The following is a 27,216-nucleotide window of genomic DNA, read 5'->3' on the forward strand; positions in this document are numbered from 1 at the left end:
TGGACAAAACATTGATAAAATATCTGTCCAAGAACATTCAGTATGTAAAGAATTCCAGACAACATGAGTTGTGGAACATCAGATGTGATCTAGGAGCTTTTTACAGCTTTATACCATTCGTGCCATTGAAGAGATTGTAAGTCTATCCCTCACAGTCCCGTTAAAAATCAAAGACGGCATTAGCATGAATAAGGTCTATGGTAGTGATTTGGCAGCGTGAAATGTATGTTTTGAGTATTGAAAAATGTTGAGCATTATTATACTGTAAGTCATAAAACTTTGAATCTAAAACTTTGAAACTTAGTGTCAGACTGACAATTACAATATTTTAATCTCATTTAAAGGAAGGTAGGTTACACACTGTTTGACTGCTTTAATGTACATGTTCGTTTAGTGAGACTAAGATTATGAAGTTACAGCTGTAGTATATAGACATATATGATAATTATCTGAGCCAATCTTAAAACAAGAAACTGTGTGTGTATGTGATTCAATAATTTGTGTTTTTCCTCCAACCTCACACACATCCAAGCCACTTACCTTACCCACACCACCAAAACAGGAAAAGAAATAACACCTCACCCTGCTAAAGTAGCTGGTCACCGTCATAATGGAAAAGCAGAGCGAGAAAGAGGGGGAGAGAGATTTGCAGTTGGTTCAAAAGTAACAGTCAGTATCTGGTGTGGCCACCAGCTGCATTAAGTACTGCAGTGCATCTCCTGCTCATGGACTGCACCAGATTGGCCAGTTCTTGCTGTGAGATGTTACCCCACTCTTCCACCAAGGCACTTGCAAGTTCCTGGACATTTCTGGTATATTCACGCACAGAACGAGCAGTATGGCTGGTGGCATTGTCATGCTGGAGGGTCATGTCAGGATGAGACTGCAAGAAGGATACCACATGAGGGAGGAGGATGTCTTCTCTGTAACGCACAGCGTTGAGATTGCCTGCAATGACAACAAGCTCAGTCCGATGATGCTGTGACACACCACCCCAGACCATGATGGATCCTCCACCTCCAAATCGATCCCGCTCCAGAGTACAGGCCTCGGTGTAACGCTCATTCCTTCAACGATAAACACGAGTCTAACCATCAACCCTGGTGAGACAAAACCACGACTCGTCAGTGAAGAGCACTTTTTGCCAGTCCTGTCTGGTCCAGCGAAGGTGGGTTTGTGCCCATAGGCGATGTTGTTGCCGGTGATGTCTGGTAAGGACCTTACAACAGGCCTACAAGCCCTCAGTCCAGCCTCTCTCAGCCTATTGTCTGAACACTGATGGAGGGATTGTGTGTTCCTGGTGTAACTCCGGCAGTTGTTTTTGCCATCCTGTACCTGTCCCGCAGGTGTGCTATTCGGTTGTACTGATCCTGTGCAGGTGTTGTTTTACGTGGTCTGCCACTGCGAGGACGATCAGCTGTCCTTCCTGTCTCCCTGTAGTGCTGTCTTAGGCGTCTCACAGTACGGACATTGCAATTTATTGCCCTGGCCACATCTGCATTCCTCATGCCTCCATGCAGCATGCCTAAGGCACGTTCACGCAGATGAGCAGAGACCCTGAGCATCTTTCTTTTGGTGTTTTTCAGAGTCCATATATGTGTATATATATATATATATATATATATATATATATATATATATATATATGCTGCACCCCTGATAAGTTAACTAGATGTTGTTGTTAACTGATCAACTCTATAACATAGTTTTACAGAAAACTGAGAAAATATGACCATTGCCATATGTCAATGTTGTACCACAATGTGAAAAATGTCTATAGGCTTCCATATGCATGGCTACTCTGTAACAAAATGAAATTGTGCTTTAGTTTGCAGGCATTCAAAGTGAATAAAAAACATCAATTAATTAAAGAAATATTAATGTAATAAGAGAACAAATGTATCATTTGTAAGAAAAACTAGTTTTTGGACCATTTTCCATTGTGGTGGAGAATTGTCATCTGACAACATTTCCCAAAAGTATAAAAAAATAAATATATATATATATATATATATAATTTTATTTTATAACTATTTTATGTCAGAAAATCAAAAGTCAAAAATATTCCTTCATTAGAACATGTTATGTGCCTAACAGGGATATAGTTATTTCATTCTGTTAAGCTACAGTATATGGTTAAGAAACTTAAAATAGTTATATGTTATTATTATTTAACTAGGTTTCCATGCTCAAAACTAAAATTCTAATATCATATTTCTGTAATACCTGTTGGGTAAATGAGAGGGAACTGGTATACTTTTAGGTAAAGCCAGTTTATAAAGTTGTTGGCCAAAATAGTGGTTTGATATTTCTGTAAACCAGACGTACAGTAATCAGAATCTTTCATGCAACAATAAAATAAATAAATGTCTCAATGCATGAAATCCGAATGGTCCTAAAAGTAATTTCCTTCATGCAAAATAGCATTTATTAATTTTATTTACAGTTTTCATTAGAATTAACCAGTTCCCATTAGAATTGAGACTGATGATTTGCCATTGTCTCATAGTTTTTGTTTTAGTGCAAAACATTAACAGTGCACATATCCACATAATGTAAACGTTGTACAGTTTGAACATACAGTACATAGGCATAAATACACTCACTGAGAAATAAGATAAAGAGAAATTGACAAAAACAAAACAGAAAATAAATAAAGTGAGAAAGAAAGAAGTGAAAGGTCATGAGACAGGAAAGATCTCATCATAGCACATAAGAAAAGATAATTCGCCAAGTCATTGTCGCACTAGCAAGACACCCATTATGACATCACTACTCAGTAGGGGGCACACACCCACTGATGACGCAATCCAGTGCAAGTGTAAGGGAGGGGGTGTTCCATCGGCACGCGCACAGAGCACAGAGCAGCTGCAGCGGCAAGAGACGAGCGCGCGTGTTCAACTATTCAGACAATACAGACACATAAATACCGTTCATAAATATCTGAAATAGAAACGATTTTAAACATGGTCGACCGTGAGCAGCTGGTTCAGAAAGCCAGACTGGCAGAGCAGGCTGAGAGATATGATGATATGGCTGCTGCCATGAAATCGGTAAGTGCGACTTTTGCATTATTTGGGCAATTTATAACTAATTTTTTATTCGTTTAGGTGGTTATTATTAGGGTGATGTTATTTTTCTCTTAATTACATGCAAGTCGCACAGTTACAATGTGTCAGTGACAATGCAGCGGATCAAATCTGTTTGAAGATCGGAGATTTCTATTATTGATGACAGAGGCGTCCAAAGGAAACGCGCGTTCTGCAATATGAGGCCCATATAAGATGACCTGAACGGGCTGACAGGTCACAGTCCTGCGGAAATGATGACGAATCTCTTTACAGAATATCGTGTCACAATGTCACCGTCACTTGGGCGTAAACCCCGATTTCTTGAGATTAAGAGGAAACGGGCAGCGATTGCGGACTGTTTGATCTCGGGGCGGTGCCTTGCCAAGATGCCTCTGAACGAACCGGACAACATGACCATATAGACACTTCTTTATTACACATAACCACAATTATAGGCTTAATCAGAATCGCTAAAAAACAAAAACAAACAAACAAACAAAAAAATCCTCTGATATTAATGATATGCATGGTAATATAAGTGGTTATACGGTGAACGGACCATGCAATGCACGGGCATCTTCAATCAGTCCAGCGCAAATGAGCAGAATTGTGCCCATGCAACAATCCCAAGTCTTGGCATATTACAGCAGGTCCGTTATTCATAAACATCATTAGTACTGGCTATGGTTGTTAAGGATGCACAAACTCAAAATCAACCCAATCTGTGTCGCGCTCTCTTTGTCTCTGCAGAACGAGACAAACCAAACCTTTACTGAAGGTTCAGCAGTGACATTAGTCTCGATCCTTCCATATTTGAAATGCTAAACTTAGAGACGGCTGTCATATAGCAACTGAGAGCAGAAAATCTCAACCGGATTAAAGCGGCCGCATGTGGTTTTACGCATGCACTTGCGCGTATTCTATTGCAGGTTCGCTCCAAGGCGTGTCGCAACGTGTGCCAAGGTGCAGTGCCCGTAATGCACCATTTCGCCCGATCCATCAGACTCCACCTAATAAGATACAATCACAAAACTCTCCCTGTCTGTCATCTCTTGCACTATAACGCTTTATGTAACAATGATGGTCTGACTACAGCATTTTCCTACCTTATAAGTGCACAATTTTAGTCATCTTTAGCCATCTTCCTGCACTTTTGCTTTAGGTAGGCTATTTCAGATAAGTCCAACCATAGTCAAGTCATTTTTATTTGTATAGTGCTTTTCACAACACACATTTGAAAGCAGCTTTACAGAAAATCATGCATTAACAGAAAATGAAACTGTAATATCTATAAAGTCTTAGAGTCATCATTGATTAATTTGATGAAATAATAATTGCATTTATAACTCCAGTGAGCAAGCTGAAGGCGACTGTGGCAAGGAACACAAAACTCCAGAAGATGTTGATTAATGGAGAAAAATAACCTTGAGAGAAACCAGACTCACTGTGGGGGTCAGTTCCCCTCTGACTAACATCATGAATATAATGACAATATTAGTTATTTATGTGCAGTGCAGGTCATGGATTAAGATTAGTAAACTAAGTAAGTGTTAAGGGCCAGTGTTTAAACTGTATGAACTGTAAAATTAATGACTAATGTCTTTGAAGTTCATCCTGGATTAACTGCAGAAGTTCACATAGATGCAATTGTCCTTTGTTAGTTGGCTGATGAAGGCTTTTATTGGCAATTAATTGATAGTCTATGTATTCCATTATAAGAGTGTAGTCCATCATCAGACAAAGGTGATGCAGGCAGAGATCAATGAGGTGTATCGCAGTTCAACCGGCAGGTCATTTCGGTGAGGTTCGGTGAGGTCCATCCTAAGTCCAAGGTTCAGGCAGTGGCATATGAAGTATCCCATGTCTTACAGTTGGAGTTGGCATCAGTTCATCCTCTGAAGTCCACTGTAAAAGACTGAAGTGATGTTTGGCTAGCACCGGTTGCATTTAGTCGTCATCACTCAGAGACACATAGCAGTGGAGTCCGACACCAAGCAGGAACGGAGCTGGATCTGGCCGGCTCTAGTAACCTCAGGATATGAATCACGAGGTTGAGACATGGAAACAAATAGAATAATATTAGCATAGATGCCATTCCATTTATAGTTTACAGTTATAGATCATGATCAATGTTTCTGGTTCTGGCAGACCTAACTAAAGCAGCCTAATTGTGAGTTGATGGATAAATTAGGTGTATGACTGGCTAAACAGATGAGTCTTTAGTCTAGACTTAAACTGAGTGAGTGTGTTTGGTCTCGAACAGTGTTAGGGAGACTATTCCATAGTTTAGGAGCCAAATAGGAAAAGGATCTACCTCCTTTTGTGGATTTTGATATTCAAGGAACTATTAACAGGCCAGAATTGAGTGATCCTATGGAATATGAACGTGATGGAAAATAGCGTGTCAGAAGGTCACTTAAGTACTGCAGAGCTAGACCATTCAAAGCTTTGTTTGTAGTTAACAGAATTTTAAAATTAATATGAAATTTAACAGGTAGCCAATATAACAACGATAAAATGGGGCTAATATGATCATATTTCTTGGTTCTAGTCAGCACTCTGGCTGCTGCATTTTGAACCAATTGAAGTTTATTTATTGAACTTGCTGGACATAAAAAATTATATTTTGCAGAAAGAAAATGCAGTCTGAACCAAAACTTGACAATGCAATTATTTACTGTACAAACCTTACTTTGCATTACATAATGGTGAATATATGGGATTGTCATGATACAAATGCAAACACACAATACACTGCAAACTATTTGAATGATCAAAATATGCTTAATTTTCTATATGCAAAATAGACTCTTATTTCTTTTGATTTTTGAGTGAAATAAGATCAGAACATTGTTGTCAGCGTTCAAGAGATTCACCTATATACAGTGCAAAGGTTGTCAGGGTTTTGCTTCAGGGTGATGAACTCCTTAAAGCCACTCAGTGAAGAGGAAAGTACATTTTTCCATTTAGCAACTCACTCATTGAAAAATGCTCTGTCGTGGTCTGATTGGTGTGTTCTCTCTGAGGCCACATCTACGCTATCTCTTGACATCTGGTAAATGGGTTGTTGTCGACCCTTAGTGCTGTTCATACAGTATAATGGTTTCTACTAAACAACTTTCATTCTCTGACAATTAACTTGACAAATTGGTTCCTCTCCTACATTGCAAATGCAATGCAATGATTAGGACCCCCAAGCCTTCGCTGTTTTACTAAACTGGTTGCTTTTATCTGGTCTATACTAAATAATTCTGACTCTTACTCAGCCCCCTTTAGCTTTTGAATGGCAATCAAAAATCACTTTATTCCACCTGAATCCAAAGCTTAAACATTTAGTTCATACTTGTTCCCACATGAGCAGAAAACTTTTCACATTTCACATATTGTGTCATTCATTGGATATACTCACGCAAAGTGACAACTTGGATCATTTCTCTTTTTCGAGACATACTGCAGGATGGATTGATTTGTCCAAGTATTGATTTGTTCCTCAGCTGACCGGAAAGCTCTGCTAGTTGGAAGGTCTCTCAGCAGCTTAGGGGTGTGTTTTAGCCATGTCTTCTCAGTTCTTTCTATGGGAGGAAATCCTCTTTGCTGCAGTAATGCTCACCACCCATTGGCATTGTGGCCTAATAAAAAAATTAAAAAAACGGGAATAACACAAGATACTTTTGTGATGATGAGTCTGAGATTTAGGGTTTTGTTACTGCTGCATTGCTACTTCCATTGCTAAATAATCCACCATTATTACTTATGGCGGTATTAACTTGTACCGCTGCTCCCAGTGTACTATTATAGTATTCGGTCACTATTACTTGCTCCATTCAAACAGTACTTTGAGGACCGTTTAACTACATGTCAAATGTGTTTCAGTTTAGACTTTTAGGCATAAAAGACTTTTACCAATTTGTTGCTGTATTGGACTCAGCTGTTTAATTACAGTGCATTTGTTCTGACATGTTGTGCCCAATCTGACACAGTTGTAGTTATGGCTTTGAACCACTGGATTAACCATATCTTAGACCGGTTACATTTATTCAGCAGAAACGAACAGCTTCCTGCTGACATAAATCATAATGTTGTGTTTTGAGATGTTGTGGGTTAAAAAGTGATTTTAATCAAAATTGATCAAATTGATTGATACAAAAATAATGCTGATAAAAAATGCAGTTCATATTCTTTAACAAATGAGAACATTTGTTTGTGATTACAATTAAATTCAGTCAATTTGAATTTCATGTCAAATTGTCAGATTTGGTGAGTATTTTGAACACTTAGGATAAGGGTGGGCAACATGACTAAAATCTTACATCACGATATGAGTAATTTATATCACATTAACGATATATAGTTACATTTTTCTGGAAAATCAATAAAATGGGTTTACATATGTTAAATAACCATATTGTAATGCCTATTTTTTGGAAAATCCAGTCAGTGCATTAAATGTTTTATAAATGAAAACTACTTCCTCTTAAACAACTTTCTCTTTATTTGGAACTTGACAAACATAGTCAAAGTAAAAAAAAAAACCAAACAAAAAAAACACTCACCTTAAAGAGCACCTATTATGATTTTTAAACGTGCCTAATTTTGTTTTAAAGGTCTCATACAATAGATTTACATGCATCCGAGGTCAAAAAACACTTTAATTTGCTCATAATTTAAATTGCAGCATTACCTTTTTTTCCCCAGTGTCAAAAACGACTCGTTCAATGATCCGTTTTAAAGGATTCATTCTAAACGCCTCCTTTCAGAGAGCCTACTCTGCTCTGATTGGTCAGATGTCCCAGTCTGTTGTGATTGGTCTACTGCTTACAGTGCGTGTCAGAAAGGAAACGCCCACTACCATATCCGAGTTTCAGCTCCATCTGAAAAAATGTCTGTTTTACCTTACCAATTTGAGCCCGAGTCTGATAGTGATACATCAGAAGATCAACCCAAACCACCATCGCAAGCACGACGAGAACAGGACATTTCTCTGTGGAAAGTTTATATGTAGTTTGACAATAATGTGAGTTAGCCGGTTAGCAGAAGCTAACAGCTAACAGGCTAACAGCGTGCACTGGCTGTAAACAGACCAGAGGCGGGTTTTTTGTTGCCAAATTACATAGGTTTGTACAGGAAGTAAGTCTGGAATTACTAACGACTCCTTTCAGGTGTTCAGATTCAGTTCTTTCTTTTGGGATTCAATAACTCCATTTGTCGTGCACTTTGATTTTTGAAACTTTGCAGATTTTTTAACATTCACAAACAGCTATATAACACACTACATGAAAAACCATAATAGGTGCTCTTTAAGGCTTTTGCACACCAACATTTTTATACACTCAATTCTATCTTATCACCCCTCAGACTGTGTATACATGATAATACTGTCAGTCAGCTTGTCCAGCAGGTGAACTGAAATACTTTGTGAAGTGTCTCGAACATCGCTGCTGCAGCTTGTAGAGATATATGTTTTCTTTTTTTCTATCTGCTCACTAGAGAACTCGTTTGCTTTTCTTGGATGTTTGCAGACTTTTGTCAAGTGATTCTTCTTCCCATCCATCATAGGTGGAGGGCGGTCCATCTCTAAGGTGCATTGAGCCATCTACCCTACCGGGGTAAAATTGCTTGTTGATTAGCGCCACCTGTTGTAAAGGCGTCAATGTGCTAACGGTGAACATTCACGCCACTTTTTATGTGAAAGGGCCATTAGTGTAAGATTTGCCTCTCATAATTGCATCACCTTTTGTGTGCATACCATAATACTAAGTCAAACATGGCCATTTTTTTTCCCAAATATTTAATATCATTCGAACAGAATTTTATGAAGGGTGCAAAATAAAAACCCTTTATTTTGCCACATGACACAGTGTTGTAGTGGTATTCCTCATCAGTGAGGGTTAGAATGTCGTGCTGTCTAACCGTTTGAGATGTTTGACTTCCTCCATAGTGCTTTAAGGTAAAAAAAACTCCTCAGTAGAATTCAAATGGGTCACGTTATCAAGAGAAGCCAGATTGTGTAGCACGCGTGAACCCGCTCTGTGTTCTCCTGTCTCTGGAGCATAAATATCAGGAAGCCTGCTGGACTCGCACGCACTTGCACGATCCACAGAAAAGATGGTGGCAGGCAGGTCAGGCTCAGGCTCATAAGGTGTGCTGGCTGCACTTTTAACCTACAATTTTATTTCTAACCTTCTTAGACACAGGTCCACCTTTTCAAGGGAATGTTTATTTCTATGACAAGCTACCTGCATCTACAACCTTACATTACAATCAGGGCATTAAGCATTATGGAAAAAATGCCCTGATTAATACGTTCATCTACCCATGCCGAAACCAAACTAAAGAATCTTACCAAGCTAAATATCAAACAAGCCGCTATTTCATCATTACACTGTGTTTGCTCCTCTCCGGTGATGTCCATCAGTGCCCCGGTCCAAACTCAAACATCATGGACAGAGTAATGTGGACTAATGCAAGTCAGCGTGGGCAGACAACTGCATTCAGTAGTCAAGTTCAACAGGTAGGCTTAGTGGAGTTTAGAGACTTCACTAGTATGGATCTGATACACCACGTCCCTGCCTACCTCTGCCATCCGAATGCTGAGGAGAAATCATTGAATGTCCTATCGACACCCAGCCAAGTGGATGTCTCGGGACCTCTGGAGCAGGTTGCGGTGGATGGGGGAGTCAGGAGCGGATGGTGGCTGTGACGGGGAGCGAGATCGGAGAACGGTTGGCGGCTGTGGTGGAGAGGGAGAGCCGGGAGTGGATGGTGACTGCTAATGTGGACGAGGGAGAACAATGGAGGTTGGTGGCTATAGTGAATGGGAAGAGCCATGGGTGGCTGCTGTGGAACTCAGTGTGCATGGCGGTGCGTGAGGATTTGGATATCTGTCCTGGAAGTGCTGGTTTACCTATGACGCCAGGTGCACAGAGGATCGTCATGCCTATGGTTTTGCCCCAGCTAAGTAAATCTCTGCCATCAACTGTGTTGAACCCGGCGAAGAGTGATAACTCTTTAATAAACACAGAACATGAAACTAATAACTGTTCATCAAAACAAGAACACACCTGTAATCAGAAAATCTATTGAGCAAACATACAAAGGGACAGTGGAGACACTCCTGACCGTGTGGTTGTACCTGTAATCCCGGTCTTCAAAAAACATCGCAGACTGAAGTTTTTTAAATCTGTAAATCATTCTGGAGTTATCTGGGAGACACAGGCAAAACCCAGGGGACTCTTAGGGGAGCATTTGAATATTTGAAGTATAATTTCTAAAACTGAACAAGTTAAACATCTCTTATGTGACTCCAATTTAGATTTTTTGTGTCTTTCAGAATCATGGTTACATAAACACTGACCATCTGTGGCATTAGATGTACCTGGATATAACTTATTTAGATGGGATAGATCTGAGGGAAGAGGTGGTGGAGTAATGGTCTACATGAAAGATCATATTCAATGCAGCCAGATTCAATTGTCTACTCTTGACTTGGAGTGTATTGGGCTATGCATTACACTCTCATCTCACATGTCATTTGTTCTTGTTGTGCTATATTGCCCGCCTTCCTCTAACAATAGTTTTTATGATGAATTTAAAAAGCTACTTAACGAATGTGATTTTACTAAAGAAATGATACTTTTGGGCAACTAAATTGGGAAGACAAGACAAATAGGAGCATCAAAGGAACTCTCTACCCTGGTTGAACACAGATTTACTGAAACTGATGAAGGAGAGGGATCTTGTGCTAAAAAAGTTCTAAAGTATAAATTGCACATCGATAAACAGAAATTTACAATGCTACGCAATAAGGTTACTAAAGAACTGAGAAAAGCCAAAGCAAATTTTTTTATTAGCATTATTTGTGAGGCTAGAGGTAACACTAAACATATCTGGGAGCATATTAAGAAGTTAACTGGTGTCAATCATAATGGATCATCAAAACAGTTACAGTTAAAACTGAATGGTAGCACATCGCAAGATCCATTAGAAATTGCTGAAGCCTTTAACAGATACTTTATTAACCCTGTTGCTGAGATTGCACAGAGTTTTATGGCTATAAATGACAGAGCACTAGTGGATGCCTCCAAACCCCTGTTCAGTCAAAGTAACATCTCTGAGCATAATGTTTAATTAGCAGGATAATTAACTCACTTAATACCTCCAAAGCCAAAGATTGCTATGGTATGGACTCTATAATGCTTAAGTCTTTGAAAGAGTCCTTGGTTTCACCCATCACAAATATCATTAACCTCTCAGTCTCTCAAGGGGTTTTTCCAGATACATGGACAACTGCTATTGTATCACCAATCTTTAAGGCAGGTGACCCCCAGCTTATCAGTAATTATCGGCCTAGCATTCTGCCTGTTGCATCCAAGAAGGTGGAGAAGTGTGTGTCAGAAAGGATAGTATCTTATTTGAATGACAGTTCTTTTAAAAACTGCATCCCATGCAATTTGGATTTAGAGCTCACCACTCCACAGAGACTGCTACCTGTTTGTTTTTTTTGTTGTTTTTTTTTTGTTTTTTGGAAAAGATTAAATCAATGATGGATAAGTGTGGTATTGTAGGGGCTGTTTTTCTTGACCTCAGAAAGGCTTTAGATCAGAATCAGAATCAGAATGAGCTTTATTGCCAAGTATGCTTACACATACAAGGAATTTGTCTTGGTGACAGAAGCTTCCAGTGTACAACAATACAAAAACAGCAGCAAGACATAGACAATAATAAAAAATAAAAAATAGTTATACACATACGTACATACATACACACATACGTAGTGCAATCTAATACAAATCTGTTATATGTTATGTACAGTGCAAATACAAATCTGTTATGTACAGTGCAATTTTTTATTTATTTTTTTCCTCTCAGAGGAATGTAATAGCAGAAGAGGTAGGATGTGTTGGATAAATATAAAAAAGACTAAACTGTGTATTGCACATTAATTATTGCTCAATGGGGCAATTTAACTGTTCATGAGATGGATAGCCTGAGGGAAAAAACTGTTCCTGTGCCTGACGGTTCTGGTGCTCAGAGCTCTGAAGCGTCGGCCAGAAGGGAACAGTTCAAAAAGGTAGTGGGCAGGGTGAGTGGGGTCCAGAGTGATTTGTCCAGCCCTTTCCCTCACTCTGGAAATGTATAGTTCTTGAAGGGAGGGCAGGGGGCAACCGATAATCCTCTCAGCAGTCCGAACTGTCCTTTGTAGTCTTCTGATATCTGATTTCATACCTGAACCAAACCAGACAGTTATTGAAGTGCAGAGGACAGACTCAATGACTGCTGAGTAGAACTGTATCAGAAGCGCCTGTGGCAGGTTGAACTTCCTCAGCTGGCGAAGGAAGTACAAACTCTGCTGGGCCTTTTTCACAGTGGAGTCAATGTGGGTCTCCCACTTCAGGTCCTGTGAGATAGTAGTGCCCAGGAACCTGAATGACTCTGTAGAAAAACCAGTAGAAAAGTGGTAAACTGTAGAATACTTATTAATAAACCATCTTCTTTAATTGTTCAGCCGATTCACTTAAATGGATATAATCATATTTAAATGGAATAACACAATATGTGAAGGTTCATAATCATAAATCCACTGTTCTTAACACCACTACCGGTGTCCCACAAGGATCTACACTCGGACCACTTTTATTTAGATTTACATTAATGATCTGCCTTCTGTTTGTCCTGATGTAGAGATCCAGTTATATGCAGATAATACAGTAATTTATGCACACGGTTGCATTATGCACATGGTTTCGTCATTTTGCCCAGGCCTAACTCAGGACTGAACAGTATTATAATTTCAGTCTTATTTTCATTGCACTTAAGTCTTCACTAACAAAAAGAAACTCTATTAAAAAGTGATAAAACTCCAAAGAAATTCCATATGACAACCCATGCCAGTCAAAAGTATTCTATCTGCCTATGCTCTGAATATCTGCCATGCATACTGTTCTACCCACATCCACCTCCATCCACTGTCTTTCTTCTGGCATTGCCATCGATGTGGCTTTAAGATGTTTTTGTTTTTTTCATAACCGTGTGCTTATAAAGCTTTTATGCATTTTATTTTTAGAAGCCTGCAGTAACTGCAAAAACAATTTTTTTTAAAAAAACATCTGCAGTTACTCTATCGTTATATAACAATGAGCTACTTTAACCAAGAATCCCCCCTCTTTCTCCCTTAAAACATCCTCATCAACCCATCCTCCACTCCTTCCAGCATCTAGCCATTCTCCTTTGCTTCCTGCTCCAGCTGCATCATAGAAATAAGAATACTGTGGCATATGGATTAGTGGTTAACCAATATATCACGAGGCTGATAAATTGGCAGATATTCTGAATTTTGTTATATACGCTGATCAGCCACAACATTAAAACCACCTGCCTAATATTATGTAGGTCCACCTCATGCCACAAAACAGTGCCAACACGCATCTCAGAATAGCAGTATGCAGAGTTTATCTGAGTTACTGTAGACTTTGTCAGTTCAAACCAGTCTGGTCATTCTCTGTTGACCTTTCTCATCCACAAGGTGTTTCCATCCACAGAACTGCCGCTCACTGGATGTTTTTTGCTTTTGGCACCATTCGGAGTAAATTCTAGAGACTGTTGTATGTGAAAATCCCAGGATATCAGCAGTTACAGAAATACTCAAACCAGCCTGTCTGGCACCAACAATCATCCAAGTGATTATCTAATCAGCCAATCGTGTGGCAGCAGTGCAGTACATAAAATCATGCAGATACGGGTTAGGAGCTTCAGTTAATGTTCACATCAACCATCAGAATGGGGAAAAAATTTGATCTCAGTGATTTGGAGCGTGGCATGATTGTTGGTGCCAGACGGGCTGGTTTGAGTATTTCTGGGATTTTCACACACAACAGTCTCTAGAATTTACTCAGAATGGTGCCAAAAACAAAAAACATCCAGTGAGCAGCAGTTCTGCGGATGGAAATGCCTTGTTGATTAGAGAGGTCAACAGAGAATGGCCAGACTGGTTCAAACTGACAAAGTCTACGGTAACTCAGATTTCTATCCGGAAGACTTGCAGACTTGAGTGAAATTCAAGATGACATTTATTTGATGAATATAAAACAGAAAATGTAATGTCTCTCTTTGGTGTAAGCCCCGTCTGGCGGTCCGAAGAAGTTGTACTCGGAACCGTCATATCCTGCCGGAGATAGGAGGCAGGGGCGAGGAGCCTACCCCTGTGCAGGACGGGACTCAACTGATGGTGGTGGGGTGGTGGAGGTTGCCGTGTTAGCGCAACTGAAACAGCAATGTGATAGAATGTGAGCAGACTTATAAAGCAATGGCTTACATGTGATTGGCTAGGAGTTACCTAGCTAATGGTGTGATGATGTACAGCTGCTAGTCTTCCTGCTAGAACTACTAAACATTATTTCAGTTTGGCTGAATAGCTTCTCAAACTGAAAATACCGCAGAGAATCGCCTGCTTGCATGTGATGGAGCCGTCTGAGACATGTAAACAACCAATCACAGTTTGCTTTGTTACATGTTGTTACATGCCATCATGTTACTACAATTATTGACCAGTGTACAACACACTCTCATGTGAACTGTCCTGCTTATCAGAGAGCTCATTAAAGTGCTCCTTGTTTAATTTTCTCTCTCTCTTCTCAACAGTTTCCTTTAACCTTTAACTGTCTCATCTAATAATATACATATCATATAAAATATAATATACTGTCTGCAAAAGCTTCCCTGCTTTGTCCCCTGACTCAAAATATGATTGTTTTGCCCTAAATAACCAAAACTCCACCTTCTGCGACAAAATAGTATTATATCTGTATTTCAATCGGGTCAGTTCTCTGAGGCCATCAGATGACATTCGGCGCTTCAGTTCTGCATCTGTACTTTTAATATTCTCTTCCAACTCCACTAGTTCTCGTGCTTTGGATATTTTGATGAATGAGGCATACTGTATGATCCGACCCCAAAGAACCACCTTAAGTGCCTTCCAAGCCACACCCACAGAGGATACTGAGAACCAGTTGGTCTCCATATATAAACATTGATTTCACCTTTAACATTTGTTGGAAATCAGGATTTTGCAAAAGGGACACATTAAAGCGCCAACTACGTGATTTATTTTTCTCCATATGTGGCAGCACCTCTAAACTCACCAGGGCATGATCTGAGACTAAAATGTTTCCAATTGAGCAGTCAACAACAGATGAAATTAGGGACTTAGATATATATATATATATATATATATATATATATATATATATATATATATATATATATAAAAACTATTCTAGAATAAATCTTATGGACTGATGAAAAAAATGTATAGTCCCTATCAGATGGGTTCAAAAGTCTCCAAATATCTGTAAGACCAAGATTTTTACACATTCTGTGAAGTGTCAATGTTGCTCTAGGGGGCTTGCACACTTTTGCTTCACTATGATCAAGGACTGAGTCCATCAAAAGATTAAAGTCTCCTCCCAATATTATATTATGAGGGGTGCCAGCAGCTTGCAACATTCCTTCAAGATCTATAAAAAAAAGCCCCGATCATCAGCGTTAGGTGCGTAAATATTAGCCAAAATCAACCATTGCCCCTGTATTTCTGCTAAAACAATAATGACTCTTCCTAATTTATCTTTAATCTGTTTGAGACATTTGAATTGTAGATGCTTATTTATCAATGTAATGACTCCCCTGCTCTTACTTGAGCCAGCACTAAAGAAAATATGTCCACCCCATATCTTCCCAAATGTTTCAGCTTCCTGCAGGGAAAGATGCGTTTCTTGAAGAAACACTCTATTATATTTCTTATGTTTAAGAAAAGAAATAACCTTCCTTCTTTTTACGGGGTGCCCCAACCCATTCATATTCCACGTGGAAAGAGACAATCCACTCACATTAACATTTGACATATTGACATATTAGAAAAAATAGATTGTGTGTTAAAAATAAAATTATAAAGACCACATTCCAACATTAGTGCCACAGTCAAACCCCAAACTTCCCCCCAAACCAAACAAACAGAAAAAAGAAAAACATGCAAATTAACCCCACGCACGACAGTGCCAACCGGCGTCCATCACTCTAAACTCAAAAAGTCCATGTACGCCTACGAGAGTCCCCGTGACAACTTTGCCATCGGATTGCTCAAGTCCGGTGTTTCTGTACAAATGTTGTGAGACAGAATTACATAACAGAAAATAATCTATAAAACAAACTCCAGCCAATAGGCAGAATAAACACAAAGAACATGTAGATTCATTCACAAACTGTATCGAAGATGTGTTCCTCCACAAAACAAATTCCAGCCACTAGCTGGACCAGCACAAAAAAAAAAAAAAAGCCATTCAGTTTCCTCAGACAGTCAAATAGATGTTCAGTGAGCTGGCTGTTTCATGAATGCAGGAGATGACCTAATCATTCCAATGTCCTGCAAAAAATACTTCATGAAACAAACTCCATCCAGTAGGAGGCCTAAGCACAAAGAATGAGCAGATTCATCCACAACTGTCCCAAAGGAGTGCCATTCCACAAAACAAACTCCAGCTGCTAGGCGGAACCAGCACAAAAAACAAAACAAAAAAGGTGCTCAGCTTCCTCGGACAGTCAAATATATGTTCAGTGAGACAAGCTCACTTGGAGGCACATGCAGAGACACCATAACTTCCTCAGTCCATTGATTTTATGAAAGACATCACTTGTTGTGGGCATGTAAATATTTTGTGGCCATCCTTAGTATCTATTCTCAATTTGGCCGGGAACTTCAGTGTGTAAGCGACCCTTCGCGATGCAAAAGTTTCTTGAAGGAGTGTTACTACACAAAACATACTCCAGTCGCTAGCGGGATATCTAAATATTTTGCAGACATCCTTAGTATCTATTCTCAATTTGGCCAGAAACATCAGAGCAAAAGTGATCTTCCATTGATGTAACAGTTTCTTGCATTCCTTGTATCGATCACGTTTCTCCTTTGTCAAATCCGCAAAATCTGAGAACAAGAAAATGCTGAGATTCTTCCAAGAAAGCGTTCCTTTGCTCCTCGCCTCGCACAACACGAGATCTTTATCGGATGATCTCATAAATTTGGCCAGAATTGATTGGGGTCTGTCTCCCTCAGCCGGTCTCTGAGCCAGGACTCTGTGAGCTCGCTTGATTTCCAGCTTATGGCCTGTTATGTCGAGCAGACTCGGGAAAAGCTTATCTAGGAATTTCACCATATCTCTGCCTTCTTCATGCTCAGGAATTCCAACAATTCGGACATTGTTTCGCCGATTACGATTCTCCAAATCCTCCAGTTTTTGCCAAACATGTTCCAAGTCTATCTTGGTTGCTAATGGATTAGCAGCTAATTCCCTCTCCGATGACTACAGATAATCGATCCGCCACTCGACGTCCCCGATTCTTGAAATCAACTCAGAGAATTTCATTTCCATCACAGTAATCGATCAACGCATTACAGCAAGATCTTCTAAGTCAGCAACAACTTTCATAAGCATCACAGACATACTCGCCAGTTGCCGTTGAATTTCTCCCACCGCACCGTCCAAACCGAGTCCCTGGTCTGCGGGCCCGTCCGAGGCACTAGCTTGAGCATATAAGTGTCTTTTAATATCTCCAGAGCCTGAGGATTTTGAATTCTTTGCCATGTTGACTTCAAAGAACAGATATGTAGCAGGATGTATCAAATCTCACCGGTTTATGACATAAAAATAATTAAAAACTAGCAAAGTGTGCAGAGCTCGCCGTTTACACATCCGCTCCTCGCATGGTGTCACATGAATCCTCATTAATAATGCTTTTAAAGAATTTTATCTTGATCTCTATAGTTCCACGTCTTCATCTACTGATGAAGATATTAGAAACTTTGTGGAACCATTAGAACTTCCTAAACTGATGACTGAGCAAATAAATTCTCTTGATTCTGAGATAACCTTGGAGGAGCTTGGTAAGGTAATTAAGGCCTTGCCTACAGGCAAGGCTCAGGGTCCAGATGGCTTTGCCGCTGAGTTTTTTAGAGCTTGTGCTACAGAACTGGCTCCACTTTTGTTAGAAGTTTATACTGAATCATTAAAGAATGGAAAGCTTCCTCCAACCATGACACAAGCCCGGATCAGTCTGATTCTTAAAAAGGACAAAGATCCAAGTTACTTGGATCTTTAAGATTAAAAGTTACTGTCCAATTTCCCTGATCCAGCTAGACGTAAAAATATTGTCAAAAATTCTGGCTAACCGATTAAGTAAAGTTATGTCATCTCTTATACATATAGATCAGGTTTATTCGGGCCGCAGCTCTTCTGATAACATTAAGCATTTCATCAATATTATGTGGTCAGTGGCAAATTATCAGACTCCGGTCACTGCCATCTCACTTGATGGCGAAAAGGCATTTGATATTGTAGAATGGGATTATCTTTTTAAGATTTTGGAAAAATACGGATTCGGGAATACTTTTATTGGATGGATTAAGTTACTTTATAGACACCGGCGGTACAAACAAATGGATTAATTTCAGATTATTTTACTCTGGATAGCGGCACTCGGCAGGGTTGCCCTCTTTCCCCATTATTGTTCTGTCTTGCCCTGGAAGCATTAGCAGCTGCGATAAGAAGGGAAGATGATTTTTTAGGGGTGGTGGCGGGAGGTGTTGCGCATAAACTTTTGCTTTACACAGATTATATTTTATTATTCGTCTCCAACCCCAATAGATCTATGCCTTGCCTCCATAGAATTATTCATTCCTTTTCTAAGTTCTCAGGATACAGAGTCAATTGGTCTAAATCCGAAGCTTTGGCTCTGACAGCATACTGCCCAGTAACAGCTTTCTAGCCGGGTGCCTTCCAGTGGCCCAAACAGGGCATTGAGTATTTGAGCATTTTATTCCCAGAAAATTTGTCTGATTTAGTTAGAGTTAATTTTGACAAAAATGTTTTCGAGTGATGTGGGCAGGTGGGCTTCATTACATTTATCTATGATTGGGAAGGATAATGTTATTAAAATCAATTGTATTCCAAAATTTAACTACCTGTTACAGTCTCTCCCTGTAGATGTCCCCCTCTCTTATATCAAGCAATTTGATAGCATAGCGAAGTCCTTCATTTGGAACGGTAAGCATCCTAGATTACATTTTAATAAACTACATAGGCCGATTGACAAAGGTGGGCTAGGCATTTTGAATGAGGTAGTGGACCCTCACAATCAATTAACAAATGTTCAAAAGGATTTGACAGTGTTGGAATTGGGTGAAGAGGAGCAACTGGCACCTTTTGGTTAGGCTTACCTGTAATCTGACAAACATGGCAAGTCTTAATATAGTGTGCTACGTCATGCTTCACCCCAAAAACCTACACAACACCCTATAACTGGTATAACCTAAGTGAACTCAAGATGGCACCGCGTATGGCTGCTGCATTGTGAGCTCCAACACAACATTGCAGTTTTTTGTTTGTTTTGTTTACAGTTCTTATGTTTTTTGTCTTGGATGTTGTCTGCCTTATTGTATACTATAGACAAACACTTTTGGACATTGGTTCTGCAATTGCACACCGAAAACTGGACTTCCAATTCCTCAATGCCGACCCGCTGTTTACAAACACGCCAGCGGAGCCCTTTGTCTGGGCTGCCCGGCCATGGAAACGGAGAAGGAAAAGGGGAAATAGAGCCGGCGTTCTCATCAGAGTAAGATGTCGTGCAAATCGACCCCCGCTACCCAGTATTCTACTGGCAAATGTTCAGTCTCTGGACAACAAGCTCTGCGAGCTGAGAGCGCGGATCTCTTTCCAACAAGAGACGAGGGACTGCTGCATTATCTGCCTTACAGAAACTTGGATGTCTGCTGAGATTCCAGATTCAGCTATCGAACCTGTGGGCTTCACTTACCAGTAAAGGACTTTTTGCCCTAGCCATTATAAGCTCTTGTCCAATTCTTGTTTAAAGTTGACAACTCATATGCATGAAAGATCGCTGATTTTACAACATCATAATTAGAACTTTGTTCATCAGTGAGCACTGAACACACCTCTTGAGCTTTTCCCATCAACACGCACTGTAACAACAAAGTCCAAATGCATTTTGGCCAAGCTAGAGTAAGGGCAGTTCTTTAAAAATGCAAAAAATCTTTATCAATTTTCTATCAGTAATTGGTTCTGTAGATGTTGGATGAACTGAAGGCATGCTTGGAGCGCTGCTTGTGCAGAAACATTTATTTGTGCCTCAACATTCACAGGTTCAGGCTGTGCGTGTGGTCCATAAGGCGGTGCTTGATGTGAGAAGAACTCTGTGGTGGTTCTCCCCTTTAGTCTGATCGTTTCACGAACAAGACACATACCAGCACTTTAAAAGAGTTAGAGTCGCAGCTGGTACTTGTGACACCCATTGCATACTTCGAACACTGCCATAAGGTAAAGAAACTCCCTTTGTCATTGCAATGTTGTGCAGTATACAACATGCTAAAACCACCTGAAAATGCTTTCCAGGCAGTATAGGAGCATTCAACCAGCTGCATCATCCAATGGCTCAGAGTACTCCGTTTGGGCACTCTATCACTAAGCGCGCATGGGCAGAACCAGAACCCCACTTGAGCTATAACTCGAGCACATCATTTTTGTTACTTTGCAGTAAGACTTTACTGTATATGATATATGCATACAAAGATACAGTATTATGCAAAAGTTTTAGGCACTTGTGAAAAATGTTGCATAGTGAGGATGTCTTCAAAAATAATGCCATAACTAGTTTTTATCAATTAACATCATACAAAGTCCAGTAAACATAAAAAAGTTAAATCAATATTTGGTGTGGCCACCTTTGCCTTCAAAACAGCCCCAGTTCTCCTAGATACACCTGGACACAGTTTTTCTTGGTTGTTGGCAGATAGTATGTTCCAAACTTCTTGGAGAATTCACCACAGTTCTTCTATCTATTTAGTCTTTCTCGATTGATTTTGTCTCTTCATGTAAGACTTGATGTTCAGTGGGGGCTCTTTGGGGGCCATATCTTCTGTTGCAGGGCTCCCTGTTCTTAAATTCTATTCTGTTCCATTTGCAAAATGAATGTTTGGGAGTTTAAATGTATATTACCTATAGACACACTATATATATATATACTGTATGGCCAAAAGTTTGTGGACACCCCCTTCTAATTAATGAATTTGGTTACTCCCTTTAATCCAGTAAAGAAAAATCGTAATGTTTCTTTATGTAATGGCTTGGGCTTTGTGTGCTTCCAAATTTGTGGCAACAGTTTGGGGATAGCCCTTTTCTGTTCAAGCATGACAATGCCCCTGTGAACAAAGTGAGGTCCATAAAGAAATGGTTCACTGTGTCTGGCGTGGAAGAAATTGACTGGCCTGCACAAAGCCCAGACCTGAACCCCACTGATCACTTTTGGGGTGAACTGGAACAGCAACTGTAAGTCAGGCCCTATCGACCAACATCAGTTCCTGACCTCACTGATGCACTTGTGTCTGAATGAGAGCAAATCCCTGCAGCCATGTTACTACATACAGTATAGTGGAAAGCCTTCCCAAAAGAGTGGAAGCTGTTATTACAGCAAAGGGGGAAAGTTTAGTCGCAATTTATTGATGAATCATGGTTTCTTCTTAAAAACTTTCGTGCGCAGGTTTCATACACAAATATGTGCGATTAATGAATGAGACCCAATGTTTTTCTAGGCTAAACCCTTACACTGTGATACAGTGTGACAAATTGTCAAGGAAGATGTCAATTCTTTACTTTTTTTCTATAAGAGACACATCATACTCGTGTAGAATTTTTAGGCTACTGAAATCAAGCCTTTGATTAAGTCCATTAATAAATGTACTGTTTTGATTGAATCAACAACATACTGGGCAAAGTTACAAGGCAAAGCTCAGCTCTTGTGTACCTCGTGTCCTTTAGTGATGTTATCTGCTCTTCCGGGTTACCTCTTCACCTCAAAGTCAGAACTAATGGGCCATTTAAAATGCACATTATGATGTCAAAACAATACTCATTTCTGCGTGATTTTTTTTCAATTGTTCAAAAATGACGACTGTCTCAGTTGTGGCGTCATTTCCACCACATCAAACAATTTTGCCTCTAATAAAGTTTTGTTCAAAAGTTAGTGTACTTGTTAACCAAGTGGACAAAAGTGTCAGTGAAGAGCATGCTTGAGATGAAATATGAGACAAAACAAAGAAAAATCAAGGGAAATATAAATTATATTTTTATTAGTTGTCATTTCCAATCAAGTTGTAATTTTGCCAAATTATGCAAAAAGTGTGAAAATATTAAATCGTGTGCATTTAGTATACATAAAATGTCAGCTATGAAATTAGCCTAAGCAAGACAATCTATTTGAAAAAGGTTAAAAATGTCATTTCCATCAGAGTCACAGCTTGATTAACGAATATCTACATATTTTCCATTATTAGTTTTTATCCATGTACCATATCTTGAAAGCATTAAACCACATGTGACATCCACCCACATACACACTTACACTTGCACTGGCTCACATACGCGTGTTCCGTCACATTGTTTACATGCACGCACACACACACACACACACACACACACACACACACACACACACACACACACACACACACACACACACACTTGTCTTTCTTACACTTCTACACTTCAACAGGCATGATCCCCAAACACATGCACTCTCAAACATACATGCACAAGCATAAAGCATGGACATCGCTGCTGTTGCCATGGCAGCAGAAATACTCAATTGCATCCAAACAAAGATGATTGCCCTGTTACTATGGAGATGGAAGATTGATCTTTACTTACCCTCTACTGACTGGATAAGATCAGGTTGGGGGGTGTTAGTTTATGTGAGGAAGAGGTTTAAAACGGTTTGTAAATTGTAACATAATAGAAGTACTGTATGTGACTATAACTGAGACTGCAATCCAAATGTGTTATACAACGATTCAGGAACTGTTGGGCTTGGAATTATACTGGAGGTGGTTTTGGAATAATTGATCAGTAATACATTGTTCTGAGTTTGATTCAATCTTGAGGAATTCAAAGATTCTGGTTCCTATTCTGATTCCATTTAATGATTTCAGTTGCGATTCCATTAACCGATCCCTCCAGGATTTTGCAATTTTCCGACAGCAAGAATGAATGCAAATTAAATAATAATAATAATAATAATAATAATATGTTTTATTTATATAGCGCCTTTCAAAAACTCATGTTCGCTTTAAAGAAATATCATAAAAACTGTGTGCAAGATATGTAAATAGTTAACAAAATGCTGTTGCTGTTTAATAGTTTTAGAATAGGGGCCCTATTTTAAGAGTGCTAAGCACAAAGCTATGCTTAAATTCATAAATGCAAAGTCAATGGGCATGGTCATAACATTTTGGAATTTTCGTGCAAGCGTGCTCTAAGTCTCGGCGCAAGTGGGTTTTGTGAAATTGTGCGCCCAATGTGCTAATGGGCTGGGTCAATGAAATTTAATTCTGAGGTTCTCCTCCAGTTATTCCACCATCTGCGTCCTGTTATATCATTCATTCCCTTTCAAACACCAGCGATATATAACACAAACAGCACATTCAAAAGAAGTTGGCAGTGTAAATGGACTGTATGCAATCAATTAGAAGAATAAAAACTTTGTTTTAATTTGATGTTCCACTATATTTTAAGAGATTGGACATGAACTTTATTACCACCTGCTGGTGGAATCTCCAAACTGCAAATGCAGGAACTGAATTTAAACTTTGCGCTGAAAACAGACGTGCTTTTGTAACTACTTACCGCAATGACCTATTTCTCCAAAATAGCAAATTGCACTTTGCGCCACTTCATTAACACACAATACACCCACAGATGGCACAAACACTCCTACCCACGCCCACTTGCGCTTTGCGCTGGCAAAAGGAGCCCTTGGAGTACATAGCATAGGAGCAGGCATCACGTAGAACATGTCAACTTTAAACAAGAATTTATTTTCAACTACCCATCACAACACATCATTTGAGGATTTTAAAGGGATATTTTGCCCCAAAATGAAAATTATGTCAGTTTATTCATTCTCATGTTGTTCCAAACTCTATGACTTTCTTTCTTCAATGGAACTATGTTGGGCAGAATGTTAGGGACTGACAGCTTCAGTCACCATTCACTTTCATTGAATGGAATAAAAGATGCTATGAGATGGTGACTGAAGTTGTCAGTCCCTAACATCTCCTTTACTGCTCCACAGAAGAAAAAAAAGTCATATGGATTTGGAGGAATGTGTGTTTCACAAAAATAATAGAAATAGAAAGTTGTTTCGACATTGATGATATAGTATATTCCATTCTATGTTACTATAGTGTCTGGAGAGTAGGACATAAAACAACTAAAGGTTTTGACCGAAAACATGAAGTGAAACAAACACTCACAATTGCAGGAATGGACTAGCTGGTTGTTTAAACTTTGAAACCTGTTTAAGTCTTGAAGAATAAGACTGTGGTTGAGTATCAGTGAAACACAGCAGCACATAACCCATCCACCTCCTGTCTCCTAGGTAACAGAGCTGAACGAAGCCCTGTCCAATGAGGAGAGGAACCTGCTTTCTGTGGCCTACAAGAATGTGGTGGGAGCACGCCGTTCATCCTGGCGCGTCATCTCTAGCATCGAGCAGAAGACCTCGGCCGATGGCAACGAGAAAAAGATCGAGATGGTTCGCGCCTACCGAGAGAAAATCGAGAAGGAGCTGGAGGCTGTGTGCCAAGATGTGCTCAACCTCCTCGACAACTTCCTGATAAAGAACTGCAGCGACGCCCAACACGAGAGCAAAGTTTTCTACCTGAAGATGAAGGGCGACTACTACCGTTACCTGGCGGAAGTGGCCACGGGTGAAAAGAAAGCCACAGTGGTGGAGTCTTCTGAGAAGGCCTACAGCGAAGCCCACGAGATCAGCAAAGAGCACATGCAGCCTACGCACCCTATCCGCCTGGGTCTGGCGCTCAATTACTCCGTCTTCTACTACGAGATCCAGAATGCACCCGAGCAGGCCTGCCATCTGGCTAAGACGGCTTTCGACGACGCAATCGCCGAACTGGACACCCTGAATGAGGACTCCTACAAAGACTCCACCCTCATCATGCAGCTTCTGCGAGACAACTTGACGCTCTGGACAAGCGATCAACAAGACGACGAAGGAGGTGAAGGCAACAATTAAACCGAGAAGAAAAGAGAAGATCTTTGAGACCCTCTTTCTCTCAGCAGTATCATAAAACACGCGTGCTCACACAACAAGCAAAAGAAAACATGAAATATATGTTAATTGAAAATTTCACAAAAGGGGGCATGGTGGAAATACGCCAGCCACGTTTGCTGATAATAAAGCAGCGCAGTTTTCTTTGTTTTTTCCACAAGAAACTTAATTAAGACTGAGAGTTGAAAAATATGCTAGTTAAAAAAATTATTGTATGCCTCTGAAATACAAAATTTATTAGCTTATATGAATAAAACAAACCTCTCCTTCTTTGCTGTCTCGATGACATTTATTCAAACACTTTGAGGAAAAAGCTTGTCATTCAGCAGTTGTAAATGGCTGCAGGGTTACGATACACCCACACACTGGCATAAGGACTGTTCTTGTAGTGAACTACAAAGTGGAGCTGCTTGTTCTAATTTATATTGTATGAGATATTTCAGACTGTCAAGGGTGAAATATTAGGGCTTAAGAAAAAAAACAATCACTAAAGATAATATTTGAAGTGAAACTTGAATGTTATCGCCTCGCAAAAGTAGGAATTTGCAAATAGGCTGCACTGCAGTGAACGGTTGTGTTTTTGTGTCTGATATACATACAGTACAGACGGATTCTGAATTGCACTCATTACTGTTAGAAAGTCATTTACTTCAAACTGATTATCTGTGCCATTTAAACTACACATCTCACCTTGGAGCTACACCGAACTATTGTATACAGTAATGTTGATTAGGTGTGCAACAATAACTAATTTCCCCAGTTTCATGTATTGCCTTTACAACCCAAAGTGAAAACCGATTCTCTTCTCTCAATAAAATAGCTATTATTGCAATCGTTACGATTATCATTGTTATTATGAATATCGTTAAAAAAACATTATGTATCGTGTCAAGCCTGACCCACATTGTAATAGAGAAATTAAATGTCATTTTAATACACCGAAGTGTAATTCTATAAAACCAGTTAAATAATAAAACTAATCAAATAAACATTTTTTTAATAACGATAAATCCTGATGTTTTGCAGGGAAAAATAAACGACTACTCTAAAAGCAATCCCTAATTACAAAATACACACGGTCACTATTACAGGTACCATAGACTATTTTGTTATTCAGTTCAGCTGTTTTGGCACAAAGAGATTTTAACAGTACACAATGTAAAACTAGACAGCTGTGAGATCTGTGGTTCTTTTTTCTTCAGTTTCTTTTTTTTTTTTTCAGTTTCTATTTGATTTTCATGAAATGCACTCACTGTTTCTCAGTGTCGGACGATTTCAGCTCCAATATTCTTGATAATACAATATTGCTGCATGCTGGTGATGTATTTATATACCATAGCTCGACTTTATTAAAAACGGTAGATGTTATGTATTCATATGAACAAGAAATGACTAGAATTGAATCTAATTATTTTCTATTTATTACTTTATATTGGATTGTTCATGATTTTTCTGATATATTTTTTTCTTCCTTGCTGAAGTATGCTATACCAAAACAGTGCGTGTTTACCTTGAATTAATCTGTTATGGATGTTGCTATAGTGACATGTGATTCTTGTATTTGGTTTTTAATAAACAAAACCAGAAAAGACAACAACAACAACAAAAAAGATACAAACAGCAGTGCTTCAAACTTTAACGTCCAGTGTTTTGTCACAGTAAATTATGATTGTGAAACAATTAATGTTGTTTTTAAAATGGATTTTCCGTTCCGTGCTTTCTTCTGTCAGAATTGCTGTAATATCAGACTTTGTTTTTTAACTCCTCAGAATCTATTTCTGTAAGGAAATCACTCGTTCACGGAACATTACCTATTCCCATGATTTCTATTTTCTTTCTTTTTCCATGTCTACTGGTATCTTAAATGTGAGTCATGTAGCGATTGCACAAAGGAAACGTAATGATGATGATAATAATAATGATAAAATAAAAACATGCTGTGCTCTTCTAACCACCA

General features: G+C 39.3%; 1 protein-coding gene across 1 annotated transcript; it reads left to right on the forward strand.

Moving 5' to 3' along the window:
• Positions 1-2,836: 2,836 nt before the first annotated feature.
• Positions 2,837-27,216, forward strand: LOC127433424 (14-3-3 protein gamma-B-like). The gene is made up of 2 exons (XM_051685334.1): positions 2,837-3,053; positions 24,567-27,216. Exons 1-2 carry the CDS (start codon positions 2,967-2,969, stop codon positions 25,221-25,223), a joined length of 744 nt encoding a protein of 247 aa, XP_051541294.1. The 5' UTR covers positions 2,837-2,966; the 3' UTR covers positions 25,224-27,216.

Source organism: Myxocyprinus asiaticus, chromosome 4 (assembly GCF_019703515.2).
Source record: "Myxocyprinus asiaticus isolate MX2 ecotype Aquarium Trade chromosome 4, UBuf_Myxa_2, whole genome shotgun sequence".
In the NCBI taxonomy this organism is placed as follows: Eukaryota; Metazoa; Chordata; class Actinopteri; order Cypriniformes; family Catostomidae; genus Myxocyprinus; species Myxocyprinus asiaticus.

Excerpts from the sequence above, each read along its gene's own strand:
- LOC127433424 (XM_051685334.1), top strand. The coding sequence starts at position 2,967 with ATGGTCGACCGTGAGCAGCTGGTTCAGAAAGCCAGACTGGCAGAGCAG. Across the intron at positions 3,054-24,566 it reads TGGCTGCTGCCATGAAATCG|GTAACAGAGCTGAACGAAGC; the intron begins GTAAGTGCGACT and ends CCTGTCTCCTAG.